Source organism: Wolffia australiana, chromosome 9 (assembly GCF_029677425.1).
Source record: "Wolffia australiana isolate 7733 chromosome 9, ASM2967742v1".
Classification (NCBI taxonomy): Eukaryota; Viridiplantae; Streptophyta; class Magnoliopsida; order Alismatales; family Araceae; genus Wolffia; species Wolffia australiana.
Genome location: NC_135843.1, coordinates 9,601,146 through 9,626,425, shown reverse-complemented (window position 1 = coordinate 9,626,425; position 25,280 = coordinate 9,601,146). Strand labels below are relative to the sequence as shown.

The window sequence follows — 25,280 nt, the reverse complement described above, 5'->3', positions numbered from 1 at the left end:
GCTTCATATTTATCCCTTCTATCCATCCATATCCCAGAGTTCATCAAGCAAATGCTTAAATTTGAGAAACAATATATTTTAGAATCACCTCCAACATTGGCTAGAAAATAAGAAAGATGTCACCTAGAGGTCATCTATGGTGTTAAAATTCCATTTCTAACGAGTTTTTCCTTGTAAATTGTATGCTTCATATTGGATAATAATATACCTAGCATGGGTGAAATTTAAAGCCTTATTAACAGATGTTTCAACAAGGAACATCCCAAAATCTGTTACGATAGCACTTAAAATAGTATATATATACTACGTTATTGTTTCCAATTTTGATATCTGGTTGTCTTTTCATCAAGTTCCTACATATTGTAATCCAATCTGGTATTGAATATCATTATCTTTGAAATAATATAAGGACCCTTTTATTATCTCACTACCTTCACTCTATTCTTCTAACCTATTTCACCATCTCTTTCTTCTAAAATTATTATTCCTCTCACTGGAATTAATATTCAGATTGAGACATCGTACTCTCAAATCCTTTCTTTACATATTATTTAGTGATCAATTTCAATTTAACAATATTATTTCATAAGCCTCATTACTTCAATGACATATTTTTCATACAATTATAGTATTTAATTAAATTCATCTAATTTTTTCCTATTACAAGGCCGTAGGCTCGTCAAAAAGGAAAATTTTCATACTTGAAAATCACAGGTCAAACGAATTTGCAAGAGGCAAGAGGGATATAGAGAGATATTTCAAGTACAAAACTTACACATGTTAACATATGATTTTGAAAGAGTAAATGTCATAGGAAAATTTTATTGTTTTTGGAATTTTTAATGTGTGTATGATGCGACATGCAAACTATGAAAACATGTAAAAATATAAAACTTAAATATTCTTTTAGAATTAAAAAGTAAAAAATAAAACCATGAAGATGTGACTTATGAAAGTAAAATATGAAATACCTATTCATAAAAATATCTATAGAAGATCAAAGGGTGTCTCTAGACGATCAAAGTCAACAGCTCATAGGATGTGAGGTCAATGTTTTTCATACCTGCTCAAAAGGTATAATATGCATTCCAACTACATTTATAAAATATTGAGCAGCCCCAAGTAGTTGCTGAAGTGGAGTTGCTATACAAGTCAACATTGAAACTCCATTATAAGATACATGGAATCCAGTTGCTATGATTTAAATATGACATAATGAAGTATATAACTGATATACTAAGTATTCTTTGGATATAGTAAATCATTACATCATGTATTCTGAAATTTCTACAAACCAAAGTGTTGACTTCATACTTTTATGAAAGATTAATTTACATTTTTGTTCCTTTTGAGGATATTTAGTTGGTGAGTTTGTATTTTTAAATCAAATGATAAAAGTTTGGGATGAAATAAGGATATGACTGATAATCACAAATAACATGCAATTTTATTAGTAATTTCATGTATTTTATGAGCTTATTTTCATTAAAGTTATCATAAATACATCTTATTAAATCTTAAACTTAATTGTTATGTTTTTCAGAATTAAGGTATAAATTTTATTAATTTTAATGTACTCTTACAGAATTTGTTGATGTTACTTTCATTAATAAAATAAGTTTACAAGTCATAAAAATATGTGTTTGATTTATTGAAATACTTTAGGATTTTTATATATTTTTAAAATAATAATCTGATTTCTATATTTTTTGGTATTTTTATGGAATGTTCTGACATAAATATATGAATTAAATACTTTTGAAAGTCATAATATATATTTAAGGCTTTAAACAGTTTGAAAGGTTTAAAAGTACTTTAATCTAATTAATCCGCTGTCTAGGTGTTGTAGAGATAATTCATAACAAAGGATTGGCATCAGCCAATCATTCGCTGTTCCAAATAATTGAAAACAACCAATCAACGTCCCCAACCAATGATTATGAAAACAAAAAATGCTTACTTCTAAAATATATTTTATTATCACTTTTTACCTAACCCCCAGTGCAGAGCATAGAAAAAGGATGCCTTTTCATGGCCAATGCATCTGACTCCAATACAGATGCATACATGTTACGATGATATTAAATGATGAGAAAAAGTTGAAATGATTGCACTCTCATTCTCTTTCTTGTTCGATTTCACAGTTCCACGTGTAACCTTGTGTTTGATAGTGCAGAAAATGAGGCAATCAATGGTACAATTTTGCAACAATCAAAGATACGGTCAAACATTACTGCAGAGCATTTTATTGTACACGCCATCGAATCTTTGGAGAATCTGATGATTCCATTCCAGGCTGGTGATTCAAGATGAGGAGGGATAAAATAAAGGGCTTAGATTGCTCAAAATTCAAATGGTGATATTTAACGAGCATAAAGGAGGTTGGAGCTCAAGTTTTGGCAGTAGCTTCATCTTTCTATCCTATATTTACCCACCATCTCAAATGTAAAATAGACCCCCATCATAGTAAAAAAGGCACCCTAGGATTTTATTCTTAATTATGATTAGTAGAATGATTTTCTGATTCAAAATCTTTTTTGGGTTTCACCTTGCACTCCAATAGTGAAGGATTAAAGGAGTGATAATCAGATCAAGACATATGAAAAAAAAAACATCACTTGGCTCATCAGGCTGTGATGACAATGTTACTGTGAACTTTGTCCTTATTCTTAGGTTATTGTCATGTATAGCCTAGGTTTTAATGATCTAATTCGCTGCTCATCGACATGTATTTCTCCAAATCTCTGCCACCGCCAGAGATAATAAATTTCATCACTTACCCCTGCTCCGCCACCCACCGACACATATTCACCACCATCTCTATTACAGTCAGTGGTAATATTCATTCATCTGCTCCACTCCACTTATGCCACTGAAATCAACCATCACCCCACACTACTAAAGTGTTGTCTAAGGTATTAAATTAGAATTCATTTGCATTTAGAATTATAAATTTCCATAAAACTCCAAAATTTTTCAATAAAATTAATAAATTAGGTTAAATAGGATCATTATTTCTGACCTTGCTAGAATTATTTTGAAATTTTTTTACTAGTTTGGTTCCATAACATTAGATTTAATTTATAAAATAAATTTTAAATAAAAAAGTTAAAGTTAAAATCACTTATTAAATATTTTCTCTGTATAGATTTGACCTTTACTCTATGCTTGTAGGAAAATTAGGAGTATTGCTGTCTAAAATAAAAACTTATTGAACCCCAACTCTGGTTCATTAATTACACATGGTATGTTTAAATTGTCACATGGTACTCTGTATTTCATGTTTAAGTTGTTACTTTCTGCACATCTGATTAATACTAAACATCACTAGAAGCAATTCTAGCTTGAAAATATAAAGAAATTAAGTTTGAGAAATTCACCATTGATTTGTTGGCATACAAGTGATAAAAGAGAGAGTAAAAAATCCTCCTGGCTCCCAAGCTTTCAAACATACATTAATCTTTGGAAATCTGCAATAAACTCAATGTGTTAAGAGAGAAATATATTCAAATTGATGAAAAAATATAACAATGGTACTGAAAATAAAATTATTGTATTGTGACAAGGATCAAAGAAGTTGGAATTAATAAAGATAAAAGAAACTAAGAACTTGCCATTGACTTCTCACCTATTCTTCCAACAAAAAATGAATATATGATTTGTAAGAGAAGCTTTTGTGTCTAAAACATACATACAAATTAAAAAAATACAAAATTAGAATAAATAAAAATATATTTATTTTAAATATTAAAAATATGTATTTTTTGAATTAGTAAATTATTATGAAAAATAATTTTATACATGGGAAATAAATAATATATTTGGCGTGCGATCTCTTGGTGTGTGACATTGACGTTTCTCCTCTAGCAAATTGATTATTTTTATCCCTGAGAGGAAAAGGGTTACGTAGGGATTTCTTATCCCTTTTAAAAATAAAAAATCAGCAAATAGAAAATTTGGCAAAGTCCTCAAACATTAAAAATATAAAATTCACTTTAAAGTTTCCACATACAAATATTCTAACACAACATAGTGAATGAGATATAATTATCCAAAATGGGAATCAATAAAGATAATGCATCTATGACTCAAGGTTCCTAGTGCTGATAAAGACCTCTCTCTTCTCTCATGGATTACAACAAAGGCTCCAAATTATGTGGAAATTGGTAGAAGAGGACAGTGTAAATGGGGAAAGTATCATATTATCAATACTCTCATCACATATGATAGTTAAAAATGACAACTACATATGAAGTCTAGAGAAACATTGATGCTTCCTTCACGAGTCATGTAACATCACTTTGTATTGTATCCATGACATCATCATCTATGGATATTATCTAGCCTACAAGCCAATCACACATCCATGTTTTGTTTATGTTCATTGAAATAAACCTTTATTCATCCGGATTCTTGTGTGAGGTTTATAATGAAGTTATTGAATACATGCAATGAATAATTACATTTATATTTAAATATGTATTACATATATATTCAAATACGATGAGATGATATAATCATGAACACTTATATTTAAATATGTATCCAAAGTATTCATATTGAAGATATATTTGAATGTGATATCCATGTATAATAAAATTGTCACATCCCATTCATATGATGAGTATGGTTGATCTTATAGCTATTATTTTGGAGACACTGAGAATAAATAATGGGTTCTCGGACATAAATCATTGAATTGATCTGTATGAATATCTGATGTTATTCCACCCAAATGACAATCAAGATGATTAATTACATGGTTGTGTAAGTGGTTTTGGACCTGACAAATAAAAAAACACCTTGTGAATGGATGATTGTATAGAAACAAACAAAAAAAAGGCATAATCCTTGAACAACTTCCACATTTTGTTAACGATCTTCATATCCTTTCCTCCGTATGTGAACAAGTTGTTGATAACATGCAAATAAACATATAAAATCATGTATACTGCATAAATAAATGCATCCAAATTACCGTAGTTGCATGGTATCATGGTTTGACTTATTAAAATACCATTGAGTATGATTTTTTTTTAAAATCCTTATTTTAAGGTATTCATACTAATTTTTTCACTTTGGACTCATTAAGAAATCATTTTGAGGTGTCTGAGAATGTTTTTTGAATGATTAGATGCATTTTATGCATTTTACATATTTTCTAGAAAGTTTTTAACAACTATGTCATATGTAAGTTCTTTTATTAGTTGGATATATATGTATATATATTTAAGATTAATTTCATTGTGATGGATTCGAAAAAATTATCAGGATTTAGTGGCTTCTTGGAACGTGTAACATTCTCTTTGGCTAATGTTTTCCGTTGATTGGCTGAGCCAAGCATTATTCAAGGATCATTTTAGAGTTGTGATTTGTGGTGTCATAATTACCTAATCATTGAAATTCATAGAGGCAAGTGTCATAAAGAGAATTCTTAGAATCAGATCCCATATCCAATCCAACTGGCAGTTCTGTGTAGGAGATATAAATGAGCTCAAATTACTAAAATCAAACAAATCGAAATCACGATACCTAGATATCCATTCATCCGATGAGTCTTATATTTTTAAGGCAGTCCCATTTTTCAATCCATACATATGGTTTGATTAAGCAAGTTAGGGAAGGGAGATGAAACATTTTGGAAACTTTCCCCAACCTAGTTGGCTAGCAAGGACACAACTGCTTCTCGAGTAAATTTTTATTCCATATTGAATTCAAAATGCAAGTGGATTTCTATTTTGTTTCCTTATTTAAAGTCAAGAAAATGCCACAAGATAACAAACACGTACATTCCCTTGGAGTATTTAAAGATTAATATTATTTCATTGAAAATAAATATTAGAAATCATAATATATCATATAAGATTCTAATTTTCCCTAATTTTTCTACTTTGTATCTCTAGATTCATAATTTAATTCTCCCATAGTTAAATTCCATATTGCTTCTTTGAGTGCCCAATATTTCATATAAATTCACTCATTTCCCGTTTCAATTTTACATTGTATTTTTCTCCATTCAAGTTTTGAATGATCCCGTTCAAAATTTGTCGTAATCATGTTCTTTATGTAGCTTATCTTTTTATTTTCATAAATTTTGGCATAATCTGCAGTAAATAATTATGTAAAACATTTTATGAGTAAAAATTAAAATATTTTAAATTATAATTAAATAAAAAAATCCTGCATAAATTTATTTCTTTCTCTATTTTCCTTTAATCACAATAAAAAAAAATTATTTTAATAATTACCTATGAACTGACCCCTTTCTTATCATGTACTTTGTACAATTTGAAAAGGGAAATTTATGAATAGTAATACATGACTCTAAACTCTGACGATACAAATAATTTTCATTAAATAACATCATTTTTAGGCTTATCAAGCAATATTGAGATTTGCCATTTCTGAATTTCCTACAGCTCCCATGAACATCTAGTTAGTGCGGCTCACTTTGTCAGAAAATAAGCTCAATTAAGGTCGGGTTCAATTTGTAATTCATGCACATATTCATATTGTCTGTAAGTCACTTTATTGATTGAAAAATATCATAAAAAAACTGTTCGATCATGGTGACCACCTCACATAAGCCTATCTAAAAAAATAGTGCATCCTTTCAATGACTCATCCTCATCGAAAGCCATCTCTACATCTGAACCACTATGTACATATTGATAATCATGTTGAAATTTCTATATTCATCCCTTATGAGGACCCCATGAGGGAAGGAAAAACCCTTCTAGTGTTTTGTCTCTGATTTTTGGAACTTTTAACATAAGTTTAAAACACAATTATCTAATCACACTTGCAGAAATCAAATATGTGATTTATCATTTTCTCAAGTGAGATGTGTGGAACTGTTCAATTGTCCAGCCTCAAAACATATCCACATGAATCTCCTTCATCTCAATAAGCCTAATTATTCATCAACTAACATCATTTTGAAATTCTGATCACATCGAGAGGGGAGGGGTAGCCTACGAGAGAAGGGCGAATACAGATTTTGTTTGGGCCTAGTCAATTTTGTTTTTAGGCCTTTGTTTGGGCCTTAGTGGTAATGTTAAAGTAAACCTCTCGACATTCAAAATACCATTTGCGTATGACCCTCATGGCCCATGTATTGGTCTAGTTAATGAGTCTATTGGCCCAATATCCTTTTTAAATCAACGTTATTAAACATCTATGTCCTTGTATAGGTTAATTAATCAATGATTGATTCGATCCAATCAATAGGTTGAGTTTCCAGACATTGTTGTCACAAGCTATGCCTTGTGCTCTACAGTATATAAAAGAGTAAATCAAGTCTGAACCTTTATTATCATCAGTTAGGGTGCACCGATAGTTCCTGATCCTCTTGATGCTCATAGGATGAACTTTAGGATATGGTCAATTATGAAACCACAATCAATCATCTCAATTAGTACTGATACAAGATGAAATCATTGAGGAAATCTACTATGATATTCTACTACCTTGACCAAGGACTTCATCCCATCATTTTCCTTGAGCCTTCTCCTCTATACCGAGGGCAGTTAGATAATCAAATATAACATATTATTTATAATGGGAATTTTGTGTATTGTAAATATTTATTTTCATTTAAATGATCATACACCTAAGTTACTTAGGCTTAAATTATTTTATTACATTTTTATGAAAAATTTATGCTTTTTCCCATATTTTCTAGTATTTTTATACAAATTGATGACATTAAATTCATAAAATAATAACTTTAGAAGTCAAAAAGATATTATAGGATTTATTGAAATAACATTAGGGGTAGATCATATTTCAATGTCATTTAATGGCATACTATCGTATATTTAAATACAGTATTGAATGATATAATGATTTTATCCAATTTATATTTTATGAAATTTTACAGAATTATTTTTCAGTTAGAAAATATAATTTTGTATTTATTTAAATAACTTATAGGCTTATTTATACTTTTAGAATGAAAATCTGATTTTTATCAACCTTTTTAGTAATTTATTAATGACACTAAATTACTAAATAAAATATTTTTATAAGGGATAAAATATAATTTTGGATTATCTAAATATTTTAGGGGTTTATTATATATTTTTTGTCACAATTTTTGTGCTAGGTTGCGGATCTGCCACGTGGATCAAGTAAGAGAGAGAAAATCAGACAATTTTAGAGGTTCTGACCTGATTTTTTTAATGTCGCTTCGTCATTCTCCCTCTATCCATCTATATCATTTAATCTTAAAATAGACCTTCCATCTTTGTAAAAAAACATCCTTAGATTTTGTTCAAAATCATGATCAGTGGAGTTATTTTCTCATTAAAAATATTATTTGGGTATGATCTTAATGCTCAAGAGAAAATGGTTGAAGGAAAAACATTTTGATCAAGACTTGTGAAGAGAAAGCACCACTCCTCCCATTGGGCACGTGATGAAGAGGTTTGCGTCATCATCATCTTTTGATACTCATGCCTTCATCCTTTTTCCTTGCTTATCATCATCAAGGATAGCCTAGGTGTTCGCCATCCCATATGCTACCACCAACTCCATCTCTTATTGGTGCATATATGTCTCCAACTATATTACCATCAGCAATGGTAGATCTTTATTAGTCACTTGCTTCACCACTCATCAGGTCATATGTACCACCATCTCCATCAGAATCAGGAGTGTTATTACATTCATTCACTACACTCCATTGATAGCATTTTTATCAACCATCGCCCCATGCTTCCAGTTGAGGTATTTAAATAGAATAAATTAGAATCTGTCACAATAAAATCCATTAAATTCCTTGAAATTAATTGGATTATAAATAAATATTTTCTCAAACTATTGGAGGTATTTTGAATTAATTTTCAGTGGTTTGATTTTCTCAAATTAGATTGAAAGACTATATATAATCTATGCTCACAAGGAAAATTAATAAAATTGTTGTAATAACCATAAGCCTTAAATGACATACCACCTTTGATAGAGGGAGGTAGGGAGAGGTGTATCATCCACGGTCCCATACCTTTTTCCTCCCCCATCCCTTCTTGGGATTTTTTCTCAGCTTTGATTGATCATTCATACTGATATATGCAACATAATCCTTGAAAAACAGACTGGATTAAATTATAAATTAAAGATAGTTTCATCACCTTGTTGGGAACTTGTTCCAATCTTAATTTTGTCCTTTGAAGAGTCTCTTCAAGTCATACATGTGTCCATCCTCTTGAAGTTCATCAATCCTCTTCAAGTCATACTGTGGTCAAGTCACATTAGAATGAACGGAATTTTGGAAATGGGAGAAGAAAGGGGGACTGCCCATATCTAGTTGGCATGGGCACCTGAAATAGGTGAACTTTTCTATTTATACTTAATTTAGAAATTTTCATAAAAAACCTTATAACTCAAGCGTGTGACCCTCTAGCCTCCTATATTAATCTAGTTAATAACTGCAATGATAAAATAATATGAATCAGAAAAAGTTATTCATTAACTATATTAACATAAATATTAATTGATCGAGGATTGGTTTGACCTAATCAATGGAGTAAGTTCCCTATCTATGGGTTGCCAAGCTATGTCTCTTGGTTTATAATATACATACCGATAAGCCAAAAATAGGGGTCAATTTTACCAAATTTAATCCCTTGTCATTGTAAATTTTAGCTTATACAATAAAATCTATAAAACCCTACTTTAGATGTGTAGTGATAAGTAAAGGGTATTGTCCAAGGGAAGCTAGTAAGTTAATTCAATTGATGATGTAATTGAATAATTTGACATTAATTAAAGTTAATTTGATCTTAAATGAAGATCAAATCACCCTAATTAAATGAGAAATTTAGAAAGGGAGGTAGGAGAGATGAGAGGAATAGAAGAATATGGGGCTCTAAATTGGCTTCTTTGATCTAAAGAAAAGGGTCAAAGGGGTCAATTAGAGAGGTTGAGAGGAGAAAATTTTGATTTATTTTGGTTGTTTCTGTAGGCTTGATAATTAAAAAATAACTACTCTATTGGATAATAAAATGGGAAATTTAATCTCCTAGAAATTGAAGTTTTTATAGTTTTTTTAATGTGCACTTGGAATAGCTAGGTAAATCTCTCAATTTCTCCTCTCAATCCTAGTAAGGGCTTGTACATGCCGCTCAAGCCAAGCGATTTAGAAGTTCAGACCAGAATCAAGAAGAACAACCAAGAAATTAAACTAACATCATCCAAAATACACCAAAAATTCAAATACAAAGAAGGAAAAAGTACCAAATAGGTTGATCCAAGCTGGAGCTCCTCTCTGTCTTTCATCTGTGATAGAGGACCATCAAGAATGACCCCCTCCTCTCGAAATTCGGCTATTATACATAGGTTAAATGGTAAAAATTACCATTTTACCCCTAATTAGAAATTAATTTTTATCCATCAATGAATGATCCAACCATACATAGAAAGAGGGGATCAAGACGAGCAAATCCATAAACAGATCATCTCAATCGGACTTCGTGATCAAAATTTATTAATAAATGAATTTAAACCAATTTTAGCCGTTGGATTTTTTAAATCCATTTATTTATTAATTTAATTTTTCCACACGCCATGATGTGTCGAATGCAGATTGGCTGGCGCAATTTGAATCCATTTTTTGGGTTGAATATCTGAGTGCCACGTACCTCTGGTCCTGGAATCAAAATTAAAGAAATAAAACAATAAAAACAACAGGATGCTACACAATTTGCACATACCCGTTCGCTCTTCATAATTTAACCATTCATATGGTGTCACGTCACCTCCTGTGCATGCGCTTTGCATGCACAGCACGGGAGGTGAGCTTGCCTCCCGGGGAGAGACTGGACTCGATTTTTGCAATAAAGTCCCTGATAAAACGGTGGCATGCAAACGGACGCCGCTCAAAAAATATTTGTGTGTATATCTTTTTCAATTTCTCTCTCCTCCATTTTCTCATAAAAACGATTAAAAAATTGCTGATTAATTTTAATAAAACTTTGTAACTATTTTAGCTGCTTACAGTCACAACCGAGAGCTGTTTTAGGGGCATAATTGCAATGAAACTTTAAGGAAAACCCCTTTTACTTTTGAAATTGCTTAAAAAATCATATTTTCCATATAAATATATCCTTTTCCTTGTTAAAACTCATATCTTCCTCGAATAAATTCCCAAAAATTCCAATAAAATTCCATAAAATTCTAGGAAAATCAGAAAATTTTCCCCACATTAATTAACATAAAAATTAAATTTTAAGCGTGCCATTTTCATTTAAAAATAATTATTTCAAGCTCAAATAAATCCCTTAAAATTCATAAAATTAACAAAAAATTAGGGAAAAATCAGTAATCACTTGAAAACATTATTTTCATGTAAATATATGATAAAAACCCTTTTTAATATCATTAAATATATAAAATTGTGCTAAATTTCTTGAAACAAAGACCGAAATTAGGGTGTTATCACATACTAGTAAATTAAATCTCTCAAGAATATTTATCCGTTATCATATATGTATAATCTTAATTCACATAAGACTCCCAAATGGTTTAGGGTATGTTTAATATTCAAATCTAGTTTATCATTAAAACTTGTACAGAGGCATAACAGAGACCATTGAATAAAATATTAACAAATATATCCACTATAGTTTGATGTTTGTCGTGAGTATCCTTCAAATATAAATATTTCAATAATGGTTTCAAAGACTAGTGATCAACATATTATTATTACTTTATTAAATATACTCAATCCATTCACTATAAACATCCCAGAACAATAATAATGAATTTACATTTATTTCAATGAACTCAAACATGACATAAAATTTTGTTTTACCTGATGAAGGCAGTCCCTAGCTATTCTTTAACCTTTCCCTCCCTAGCTACTCCACCCCTTTCTTTGCCCCTTAGCATGTTCTCTGCCTCATCCCCCCTGACCCCACTTGATGCATCCATGCCCCTTTCTTTTTTCATGTTTACAGTTGGATGCCCTTCTCCATCCCTCTTCCACCACCTTCCCTTCTCCAGACCTTGTTTCTTGCTAGAGTGGGTTACAGTGGTAGACCCTGTTAGGAAAAGGATTTTGATGATATAATATAATAGATATTTAATGAAATTAATTAAGTAGTTTAATATAGTAGTAATATATAGACATTTATTAGATAAATATGTGATGGAGTATATTAGGGATAATAAGTTTATAATTAAGGTAGAAGCCCAATAAGACAAGGAAAATTGGGCCCAATAACAGTTGAAGGCTATAAATATCCAATGTAGCCTCTTTCTAAGGTATTCTTTTTGGTGCTCATTCTCTCTATTCTCTTGAAAAATCGTGATCTCTCTCTCTCTCTCAACTGAAAGTTCTTGAAAGTTCTGGCTGGTGGTGAGGAAATTCAAGACTGGTGGACGTCATCGTCTGCATGTTTGTGATTACTGATTCTTCAAGAAAATCCTGGTTAGATTGTTCCATATCTTGTTGAAGGTTCTTGATACCAATTTCTTGATTTCTGTTGAAATTAATTGACGTCATCATCTGCATGTTTGTGATTACTGATTCTTCAAGAAAATCCTAGTTAGATTGTTCCATATATTGTTGAAGGTTCTTGATACCAATTTCTTGATTTCTTGAAATCAAGATACCAATTTATTGATTTCTTTCGAAATTAATTTGAGGGTTCTTGAAATTCATTGACTTTCGTAAGTTAGAATCTAAAATCAAAATTTGAACATTCATAATTTGAAAAACTGATTTTGATCTTGGATTTCTGAAATCTAAATAACAAGTTGTTTTTGGTTTCTTGATTATGTGAAATCAAATATAAAATCTAATTGAAATGTTGATTGATAAAGATTAAAGATTAAATCGCTTTTTACTACATAGTTAATTGATATAAAATTCAATTCGATTTTGATGTTTGCAATTATTTGAAATCATATAACCAACTTTCTTGGACTTCTTGATTATTGAATATATTGACAGCTTTAAATCTATTTGAACTCTTTGATTAATTCAAATTAGTTTTGAATTCGAATTCAAAATACTGGAATATTTTAGGCGCCCTAATTCTAATTGATTTTAAGTAACGTTCTTGAAATTCAGTTTTCTTCAGATATAAGAAATTCAATTCGAAAATTATTCATTCATCTTGGAAACTTGAATTTGAATTTTAGATTGGATGAAATTTAAATAACTATCTAAATAAATTTCTTGAATGCATTAACTCGCAAATTCAAATAATTTTATATCTCCCATATATATATATTCGATCATAATTGATATACCTATTGGATTTGAATTGATATATCTTTGTTATAACTGATCAGATTTGATACAAGTGTTTGATTTAAATTGATATCATCTAACTACATTGGATCAGAATTGATATAAGTGTTTGATTTAAATTGATATCATCTAACTACATTGGATCAGAATTGATATAACTATTTGATTTGAATTGATATTTTCTAAATCACATTCGATCAGGATTTACACAGTGAAATTGTTTGATTTAATTTGAGATTTCTAAATCACATTCGATCAGACTCACTATAATTACTTTATCTGAATTGATATTTGTTAAATCACATTTAACTTGAGTTAAGACAATTGATCTTTAATATTGATTGATCTGATTGTCTACTTTGAATATTTCTGATATTAGTAAACATCAATTGATCTCATTGGACTATCTTATTACAATTGAGAAGAATTATTACCAGTTGATATAAGTTTAGATTTTGACTGCATTTGATCATATCCATTGGTAGTTGACATCAATTGACATTTGATACACGATTTGTGACTTGAAAGTTGAAAAACAGAATTTAGGAGAAAACTAGGGTTAGGAGAAAAGTTGACTTAAGGTCAACAAAGATATTGTCATTATATTGCTTTTCAGGGAAGTGCACTAACAGGAGAAAGATCACATCCACTTGAACACGGGATGGTGGCCTGAGACGTGAGGACTTCGTCAGCACAGAGTGGACTGAGGAGAGGCTCAGAACGTTGCTGGAAGCTGAGAAGGCCCTCGATTGAGGTCGAGGAAGACGTCGGCACCGAGCAAGTGTTTTTAGTGTGTGATTACTTGAGATCAGTGCGAGCGATTGTACATCGCGAACAGTTTTTCTCACTTTGCATTTGCCAAAGTGATTAGTGGAGTCAAGGCGACTCCTCGGGCGAGGTGTGGCTGCAGTAAGGGCACATTAGTGCCCCGAAGCAGGGTAAAAATTTATTGTCCCTTGAGTGAAGTAAGAGAGAGTTAAAGAAGGAATCTATATAAATAAAAGAAGTAGAACTAATTCACCCCCTCTTAGTTCAACATACCCCAAGATCAAGATTCATAATTACAAATTGAGATTGAGAGAGAGAGGGGTTTCTGGACTTGCCCATTTACCTTCCTCTTTGATGTTTTATTCCCTTCCAATGCCTCCTTCCTCTTTGCCATTGCCCCAATTGCTGACGCCACTACTGTCACCACAAGATTAAATACTCCATAATATAAGTTTACCATGAATTGGGCGCTATAAGGTACATTTATTTATCATATTATAAATTCTCTAGTTTTAAAAATCATATGTGAGAACACTTATGATATTCAATCCCAACATCCAACCCTTAGTACATTGGTTGATGCTCATATCAAGACATATGCAGATATTGGACATCAATTGATAAAATACCAACTTATATCAATTGATATCTACAATGAGATATATCATTTTCCCCTTCCTTCTCATAGTATTGAGATCCAAATTAATATTGACATTACGAATGAGCAAACACAACACTCTTAAATGCTGTCTTGAATGATGATGTTCACTATGTGTGCAATCTACAAAAATAGTGCCAAATGTTGAAATGCATTTTTATTGAATAATTTCGTTCCAAAGATGGCCATCATCATCTTGTTGGTTGATGAACCAGAAATTAGGGCTAAATATGCCTTTTAAGGCTTCTGGTCTATACATCAATATTTGTAATTTCCATATGAGCATAAAGTGAGTAAGGTTTGAATCCACATAGATCAAGTATTGAATAGGCAAATTTTTGTCTCTGATATCTATATTTTTATATTTTTTTATTTATTCAAGGAAAAAAAAATCTAATTTTATGAAATCAAACGAGTGTAAAAAAATTTAAAATAATTATAAGAAGGTCAGAAAATATTAAGCCAATTTAAAAAAATTTATTCAGGTTTTATAGACAAAATTTGAGAATTTTATTATGACTTTACAACATAAAATACTAAGTAATTCTAATTTTAAAATACCTTACCCGACACTATGGGAGTGTCACGTGTGTGGAGTGGAGTGAATAAAAGAGGTATCGTGCTGATTGCAACGGAGATGATAACAGATACGCGCCGACGAGCAGCGGACGGGAAGCGAGTGATGATAATTTTACCATTTGCTGGTGCAACAGAGATGGAGGTGGATTTACACCGACGAGTGGCAGAGTTGAAGGTGGTGTGCATGAAAGTAGAAATCTAGGGTTTTGGTGATGATAACCTTGGAAAACGGATGAAGACATAAGTAAAAAAAAAGACGAAGATCACACTAACCTTGTCTCACGTGCCCAACGGGCCGAGTGGTGCTGTTTATTCATATGTCTTGATCTGAATGTCACTCCAATCCTTTGCTCTTGGAGTACAAGAATGGATCCAGAAAAAATTATGAATGAGTATATCACCCTGCTAATCGTAATTAGGAACAAAATCCGAGGGTGTCTTTTTTGTAATGATGAGGAGATCTATTTATAGATCCAAGATGGTGGATGGATATAGGAGGGAAATGTTGAACTACCCGCAAAATTTTAGCCTCAAACTCCTTCTGGATCATAAGATATCTTTGTTTCAATTTGGAGCGATCTAAGCCCTCTAATTTTCTCTCTCATCCTATCTTATCGCTCTTCCAAATTTTATGGCATATTCCCAGTCTGGCACAAAGTTCTAGGAGTGGAAAAAGTCAATTAATTCATTAAATATATTTAAATAAATTCAAAATTATATTTTTTGAATTATAAAATTATTTTATTTATGAATTTAACTTCAGAAAATTCCATAGAAATACAAGAAAATCCATAAAAATGTAAGAAGACCCTTTAAATATTTAAATACATCTAAATAGATATTTTCTGACTTGTGAAAGTATCTTATTCATCAAATTGATGTCAGAAAATTATGTAAAAGTACCATAAAATAAACAAAAAATAGAAATTCTTTTTAAACTGTAATAACATGTTCTGATAATTTCAAGGACAATAGACACATTAAGTGCATGAAATTACAATGAAAATTAACATGTTATTTGTGATTATCATTGGTTGAGACATTTTTTACCATCTTCATGAAATGAGAGTCATGTTTAATATATCTTCTACCGCTTGAGGGTCATAAAGAGAAGCACGACATTGACCTTAGGCTCTAGACCTCCTCTATGGCCTTTCAATTGTGCTTCCAACAGGTCTTTCAAATGGCAAGGGCTGGCTCATGATACTTAAAAATAACATCAATTGAATGGGTGGTTATGCCTAATAGATCATAACAATTCTCTTCCATCCACATATATTTGCTGTGAGAGATACCCACACGACATCAGTTATTAACTGCTGGAACTCTGCCTTCATCTTGTCAAACAGCTTCATCTACCATGGCTTGATGACCCTTGCATTAAGAGGATCTATGCCAACTAGGATCGACCCACCATTAGGGCGAGTCATTGCAGCATATGAGCCAAGACAAGATACAGTGTCAGACCCTTTGAGGGCCTTGTTTTGTTGAAGATACCTGACATCTTATCATCCATCATGTTTTTAATATGGAGCTGCATGCAAGCATGCCTTTCATTACACTGTGATGTTTCGGATGATCAAACTAGAAGTGATGTGAGAATACACTTATTCTACCGTCTGCTGAATGCATCATTTATTTTAATGGGAGGGGAAGTAATCAATTGAGACAAAGAGAGATAATTAAGAGAGCATAATTTGGAAGTGAAAACAAATTATTGAGAGGGAGAGATAAAGAGGAAGAGGAAGTAAGTGAGAGATAGGAGTGCAAGCCAGATAGTGATGATGTATATCTGTTTCAATATCGTGAAGAATATCCCTTCACTTTAATATTCAAATCAGTATGGAATACAAATGCACAGTAAAAACATCCCACTGAAATAAATGAAATAATAATCAAAGAATGATTGTGCTAATCTGTATGATCCAAATATCTTGAATAGAATAAAAAAGTTTTAAAAGTTAAGTCAAACTACCGATGACAATAATTGATGCATATTGTCAATCTTAATCACGAAGAATAATAAAAAGGAATGGCGTTGTCTTTCTAAAATATAATAAAATGAACAGGAAATGGCATGAAAAGAGAGAGAGAGGAACTATGCAGACAGAACGAGATAAAGTCTAAGAGGCAAAGCAGATAGAAAGGATGGGAGTACTTGCTATGTACTGGCGTCTCTCTCTCAATAAATGTACTTGTATTTATATACCTCTCTCAATCAAATTAAACGAGTATATATGTACTTTTCTTTCTACGCTTTTCTCCCGTTGTATTTTTTTCCGCAAGATTATGACAAACTGAACATCTGACTGAACGAGACTCTCACCAAAGGAGAAGTCTCATCTTCTTTGCCTTTCTGTAGTCTATCTATAGACTTTCTCTCATCTCTCTTTCTCTATTCTCTCTCGCTTATCTCTCTTGTCTTTCTTCGCTCGCTTCTCTGTCATTCTACTCTCCACTCGCTCTCTTTCCTCCTCTTCCTTCTATCTCCTAGCATTTCCTCATTGTTCTCTCTCTCTCTCTCTCTATCTATCTCAGAGCATTGTCTCTCACCTCTCTCTACTCTCCCCGTCTCTCTTACATTCTCTATGTCTCTCGCTCTAACTCCTCTGGCAGACAATGGGAGGTCCCATCTTTTTACTGTCCCATTAAAGTGCACGAAACGAAGGTCAGCGCTACATGTCTGCTACATGTCTGCTACATGTAAGTCCCATCTTCTCACGGGTAACGCTGTCAGGCCCTATTTCTCTCTCTAAGATCACATACAATAGTACAGTCGCTTTCCTCTGACTCTCTGAAACTCTACCAGACGAAGCAATAAACATGAACTGATCAGCTTTCTCTCTCTGTCTGTCTGTCTATCTCGCTCTCCCCTTTTACTCTATCTTTCAGATTCGTTGTTTCTCTCTCAAAAAGCAGAGACAATGATACAGTGACCTTTGACTCTCTGAAACTGCTTCAGAGGACCAGAGTCCAGACGAAGCGAAATACACTTAGTATTTAACAGCTATCTGTGCCTTCTCTCAGCGTTCTGACTCTCACATTCGATTTCTTTCTCTTTACTCTCTCTTTCACTTTCACATTCACTTTCGCTTTCTTTCTTTCCTCTCTCTCTCTCTCTCTCTCTCTCTCTCTCTTATACGCATTATCATTATTTCTCTTCAATCTCTCTTCTCTCTTTTGCATTCTCCATATGTCCTCTTGATGACGCCTCTTTGTCTCTCCACAGTCCAAAATCGCATGAATTTTCAATCACAAAGTATTGGCTGGTTCATTCCTCTCTCTTTCTCCTCTTTTCAATCTCACTCACTCCTCTCTCCAAAACCCCATACAGTTGTATGGTTCACATCTCTCTCTCTCTATCTCTCTCTCTCTCTCTCTCTTTCTTCCCCCCTCTTTCTTCACTCCATGTTTCTCACTCTTTCTTTCTCTATCCACTCTAAATTCTTTCCTTCACTCTATACAATTATTTCTTCTCCCTCCTGACCACTCGCCGCCCCCCTCTAATCTCTCTCTAAAGCGATCAAAACGTAGTTATCAACTAGGGCACCCTATCTCTCTCTCTCTCTCTCTCTCTCTTCATTCTTCCTCATTCTTGTCTCTTTAAACGCCAGATACTTGAAGAGCTGCCTGGTTATCTCTCTCTAGAAGTGACCAAAACATAATCTATCGACTAGCTTGCTTGAATATATCTCTCTCCTCTTGAGAACATACCTCTCTCTCTTTTCTCTTGCCTTGTTCCTAAAACATATATATATATATATATATGTATATATATATCTCTTCTCGACATCCCAGTCTCTCTCTCTCTCTCACAAAAACCGCGGATAACGGAGTGTTCAACACTTGCAATCTAAAAGCTCTCGAAAACGAAGCCCAGACCCCCAACTCTCTCTCTCTTCTCTCTTACCATGTTGCTAGAGCATATATATATCTTCTCGACCTGCAAGTCCCGTTCTCTCCCTAAAAACATCTCACTATCTACTCCACACGAAGTGCAACCTTAAACATCCTCCAACTCTCTCTCTCTCTCTCTCTCTATTTTCTCTTGCCATGTTACTTGAATGTCTATATAAATATATTTCTTCTCGACATGCAAATCTCATTCTCTCCCTAAAAATATCTCACTATCAAAAAGCTCTCCAGACGAATTCCAAACTATCCCCCCAACTCTCTCTTTCTCTCCTCTAGCCATGTTGCTAGAGCATATATATATATATATATTTATATATAACACATACTCTCTCGCCCTAAAACCATACATAGCGGAGGATTGCTCCACATATTACTCTCTAAAAGCTCTCCAGACGAAGCCCAAACCCCAAACCATCTCCCAATTCTCTCTCTCTCTTCTTGCCACGTTGCTAGAACACATATCTAAATATATCTCTTCTCGACATCCGAATCTCTCCCTCTCTTCTTGCCACGTTGCTAGAACACATATCTAAATATATCTCTTCTCGACATCCGAATCTCTCCCTCTCTCTTTCTCGATACCACACATAACGGAGGATTGCTCCACATCTCACTATCTAAAGGCACTCCAGGCGAAGCCCTACCCCCAAACCATCTCCTAACTCTCTCTCTCTCTCTCTCTCTCTCTCTCTCTTCTTCCCATGTTGCTGGAACATAGATTTATATCTTCTCGACATCCAAATCTCTCTCTCTCTCTCACTCTCTCTTTCTAAAACTGCATATTACAGAGGATTGCTCCATATTTCACCATCTAAAAGTTCTCCAGACGAGGCCCAAACCCTAAACCATCTCTCAACTATCTATCTCTCTCTCTCTCTCTCTCTCTCTCTCTCTCTTCTTGCCATGTTGCTAGAACATAGATTTATATCTTCTCGACATCCAAATCTCTCTCTCTCTCTCTCTCTTTCTAAAACCGCACATACAGAGGATTGCTCCATATCTCACCATCTAAAAGCTCTCCAGATGAAGCCCAAACCCTAACCATCTCTCAACTATCTCTCTCTCTCTCTCTCTCTCTCTCTCTCTCTCTCTCTCTTCTCGCCATGTTGCTAGAACATATACATAAATATCTTCTCGACATCCAAATCCTTCTCTCTTTCTCTCTCTAAAACCGCATATAACAGAGGATTGCTCCACATCTCACCATCTAAAAGCCCTCCACACGAAGCCCAGACCCCAAACCATCTCCCAACTCTCTCTCTCTCTTCTTGCCATGTTGCTAGAACACATATCTAAATATATCTCTTCTCGACATCCGAATCTCTCCCTCTCTCTTTCTAGATACCACACATAACGGAGGATTGCTCCACATGTCACTATCTAAAAGCACTCCAAGCGAAGCCCTACTCCCAAACCATCTCCTAACTATGTCTTTCTCTCTCTCTCGCTCTCTCTCTTCTCGCCATGTTGCTAGAACATATATATAAATATCTTCTCGACATCCAAATCCTTCTCTCTCTCTCTCTCTCTCTCTCTCTCTTTCTAAAACCGCACATAACAGGGGATTGCACCACATCTCACCATCTAAAAGCTCAAACCCCAAACCATCTCCCACCTCTCTCTTTCTCTCTTAGCCATGTATCTAGAACACATATATATCTCGTCTTGACATCCACACGAAGCCCAAACCCCAAACCATCTCCCATCTCTCTCTGTCTCTCTCCTAGCCATGTATCTAGAACACACATATATATATCTCGTCTTGACATCCAAATCTCTCTCTCTCTCCCTCTCTCTTTCTAGAAACCGCAGATAACGCAGGATTGCTCCACAAATAACCATCTGAAACCCCTCCAGACAAAGCCCCCAAACCCCCCAAACTCCCTGTTCTTCCCCGGCCCCGCCGCTAGAACCCAACCGAGTCGCCCCCCGCCAGCCGCAGCGGCCGCTCCTCCCCGGCGCCCCCGCCGCGCGCGGCGTGGCAGAGCTGCCGCAGCCTGGTCGGCACGTACCAAATCGCCAACCTCGCCTGCGACGCGAACATCGCGTCAACGTCCCACCCGTGCCGCTTCCCCGCCATCTCCACCAGCGGCGCGTAGCACGCCTGCCGCCACGCCCCCACGTTCTCCCCTCTCTCCTTGAACGCCCTCCTAAGCCCGTTGGACGCCTCCTCGTCCAGGCAGTGCAAAGCGTAGCAGTGCACGTAGTGCCTCATCTTCGGCTTGTTGATGTAGCTCGCCCCCGCGTCCTTTGCGAACCTGAACACTTGGTTCGTCACCTGCGTCATCCGTCACCGACCCATTATTCCCCTCCCCCAGCCCCATGATGGGTCCGACTCGGATTATCAAAAAGACCTCTGCACTTTAGGGTTTTCCTCACGTTGACGACTTTCGTCATCTTCATCGTACCGTGTTTTTAGAGGAACGACAATGATGATGGACTGTGTCTAAGACATAATCATCAAAATCATGCTTGATAATTTTGACCCATTATTACCCTCCCCCAGCCCCATGATGGATCCGACTCGGATGATCAAAAAGACCTCTACATTTTAGGGTTTTCCTTACGTTGACGACTTTCGTCATCGTCATTCCGTGTTTTTAGAGGGACGACAATGATGATGGACTGTGTCTAGGACATCATCATCAAAATCATGCTTGATAATTTTGACCCATTATTCCCCTTCCCCAGCCCCATAATGGGTCCGACTCGGATTATCAAAAAGACCTCCACATTTTAGGGTTTTCCTTACGTTGACGACTTTCGTCATCGTACCATGTTTTTAGAGGGACGATAATAATTGTCTTGGTGAGGACAATTGTCATCATCCTCCTTCGGATGATGAGGATATATAGTGATCTTAATCGTGTCCTTTATTAGACATTTGTATGATCTGATGACGAAATCATCCTCAAGTATGCAGATGATGACTATGACGACAATGATGATGGACAGTGACGATATATAATGTTGATGACGACGATGATGAAACCATCATTGTTAATGATGTAGGCAAATATGATGATGGATCACAAGATGATGACGAAATCATCATCATTGCTGAAGCATGCAGACTATCAAGATGACGGTGACGAAGACGAAATCATAGAATATGATGTAGATCAACCTAATCTCCATCTATATTGAAACATGTAGACTATGATGACAATGATGATGATGCCAGAATAGTCTAAACCTTCTCTCGATGCCTTGTATCGCTGATGATGACCATGATGAGATCGTCATCGTTACTCACGCATGCAGACGATGACTACCCCAAAGTAGTGTAATCCAGACTTGATGAACATCTTCCTCTTCATGTCTGATACAGGGGATGACAATGATGGCAAAATCACCATCCATACTCAAGCATGCGGATGATGACAGCAGGCTAAATTGTGTAATCTAGGCTTGAACAACCTCATCTCTATGCCTAATAAAGATGAATAAATCTCAATCGTTTCTGAAGCATGCCAATGATGGTGACAACGATGATGACCATGACGATAATGCTAATGACAACGACTTAATTCTATAATCCAGTCCTAAACAGCCGCCTCCTCGCCATCGTTATTTAAGCATGCAGACAACTGAGACTGATCTAATCCTGGCTTCAATAACCTTCTCTCGATGTCCGATGATGACAATGATGAAATTATCACCATTCTCAAGCATACGGAAGAAGACAGTGATGATGAAGACGATGACGATAATTACGACGACGGAGATGATGACTACAAAGATGACGACTCACTACATGCCAACCCTGGCCTGATAATGAAGCGTCATCGTCATTGTAGTCATAATCATCATTTTCATTGTTATCATCTTCGTTACTCTACCTACAGATGATGAAGACAGTGACAACAATGATGATGATGGCAACAACGATGACGACTGCGATAACGGTGACTACAATGATAATGATGACTACGATGACGATGACTACAATGATAATGATGGCTACGATGAACGATGATGATTATAAGGATGATAATGACTACAATGGTGATGATGGCTATGATGATAATGATATGATAATGATGACAATCATGATGACTACAATGATAATAATGGCTACAATAATGATGATGATGATAATGATGACGATGATGATGTCTGCAATGACAATGTGGCTTCATCGACGATCATGATTATGAGGATGATGATGCCTACAATGATAATGATGGCTATGATGGCCATGATGATGATTATAATGATAATGATGACTACAGTGATAATGACGGCTACGATAATGATGATGATGATGATAATGATGGCTTCAACAACGACGATCATGATGTCTAAAATGACAACGACGATCATGATGTCTAAAATGACAACGACGATGAAGAAGATGACGACGACGATGATGATAATGGATCCAAGCAGGATACGAGAAACCCCCACCTTGGTTGGACATTTCTGCCCGCGCTCCCTCGCCATGGCCTGGACCTGCACCAGAAACCCCCTGCAAAGCTCGTAGAGATGGAAAAGATAGTCCAACCCGTTCTTCTTCCCCCTCGCCAGCTCCCCCGGCTCGGTTACTATAAACGGGTGCTCTCTCTGCCTATCTTCTTCCCCTTCCTCCTCCTCCTCCTCTTCCTCGCTCTTCTTGTTGTTCTTCTTCTTCTTCTTCTTGTGCGTCTCGCAGGGCTCCCCCACGCTCGCCGCCGCGGCTATCTCCTCAGACAAGCCCTCCTGAGAGAACCCTTCGTGCTCTTCCGCCGCCAAAGGGACGACGTCGAGATGGCGGCGCCGCCTCTCCGTGCGGACCGCCGCCTTAATCCCGAACCGCTCTCCGACGAGCAAATCCCAGCGCAACACGTGGCACAAGGCGGCGATCATGTCCTCGAGCTCTTCCTCTTTCATGGCGACCAGCGTGCTTACGGTGAACCCCAGCTCGCCTATCTTCTCCACCGTCTGGTAGCGAACGCCGTAGTCGCGGAACAGCTCTTCTAGGCCGCCACGTGGCGGCGGCGCCGCCATCAGCGCCGCCGCGGCCGCCGCCATTCGCACGTCCCAGCACCTGAACGCCTCCACCGGGTCCATTTTCTCTCTCTAGAGGGCTCGGCCGCAAGTCCGGTTCTCTCTTGCCCCCCCGGGTTTAAGTACTGGCCGCGGCGAGGAAGAGGACAAAGCACCGAAATCTCCAGACCGGGCTCCTCTGACAAATTAAATCTACGGAAGAGCACGAAGAACATCGGCGGCGAAGAGATAGAGAGTGATGACAGGAGAGAGAAAGAAAGAGAGAGAGAACGCGAGAGAAAACAGAAAGAGAGAACAGGAGAGAGAGAGAGAGAGAACAGGAGAGGGAGGCAGAGAGAAAGAGACATAGAGAAATCAGGAGAGAGAGAGCAAGAGAGAGAACAGGAGAGAGAGGCAGAGAGAAAGAGACATAGAGAGAGGGAGAACAGGAGAGAGAGGCGGCGAGAAAGAGACAGAGAGAACCGGGGAACAGGAGGGAGACAGAGAGAGAGGAGAGCGAACCGGAGAACAGGAGGGACTAGGGAGACAGAGAGAGAGGAGAGAGAACCGGAGAACAGGAGGGAGACAGAGAGAACAGGAGAGAGAGGAGAGATAGGAGAGAGAGGGAGAACAGAAGAGAGAGGAGAGATAGATGAGAGAACAGGAGAGAGAGAGGAGAGATAGGAGAGAGAACAGGAGAGAGGAGAGATAGGAGAGGGAACAGGAGAGAGAGAGAGGAGAGATAGGAGAGGGAACAGAAGAGAGAGAGAGGAGAGATAGGAGAGGGAACAGGAGAGAGAGAGAGGAGAGAGAGGAGAGGGAACAGAAGAGAGAGAGAGAGGAGAGATAGGAGAGGGAACAGGAGAGAGAGAGAGAGGAGAGATAGGAGAGGGAACAGAAGAGAGAGAGAGGAGAGAGAGGAGAGGGAACAGGAGAGAGAGAGAGAGGAGAGATAGGAGAGAGAACAGGAGAGAGAGGATAGATAGGAGAGAGTACAGGAGAGAGAGGAGAGATAGGAGAGAGAGGATAGATAGGAGAGAGTACAGGAGAGAGAGGAGAGATAGGAGAGAGAGGATAGATAGGAGAGAGTACAGGAGAGAGAGGAGAGAGAACAGGGGAGAGAGGGAGAACAGG

The 25,280-nt window shown here is 35.8% G+C and overlaps 1 protein-coding gene across 1 annotated transcript; it reads right to left on the bottom strand.

Annotated features, from left to right (window-relative positions):
- Nucleotides 1-21,082: 21,082 nt before the first annotated feature.
- LFY (floral meristem identity control protein LEAFY) lies at nucleotides 21,083-24,247 on the bottom strand. Its single transcript, XM_078580900.1, has 2 exons — nucleotides 23,589-24,247; nucleotides 21,083-21,456 (listed from the first exon to the last, which is right to left on the bottom strand). Exons 1-2 carry the CDS (start codon nucleotides 24,228-24,230, stop codon nucleotides 21,085-21,087), a joined length of 1,014 nt encoding a protein of 337 aa, XP_078437026.1. The 5' UTR covers nucleotides 24,231-24,247; the 3' UTR covers nucleotides 21,083-21,084.
- Between the last annotated feature and the right edge of the window lie 1,033 nt (nucleotides 24,248-25,280).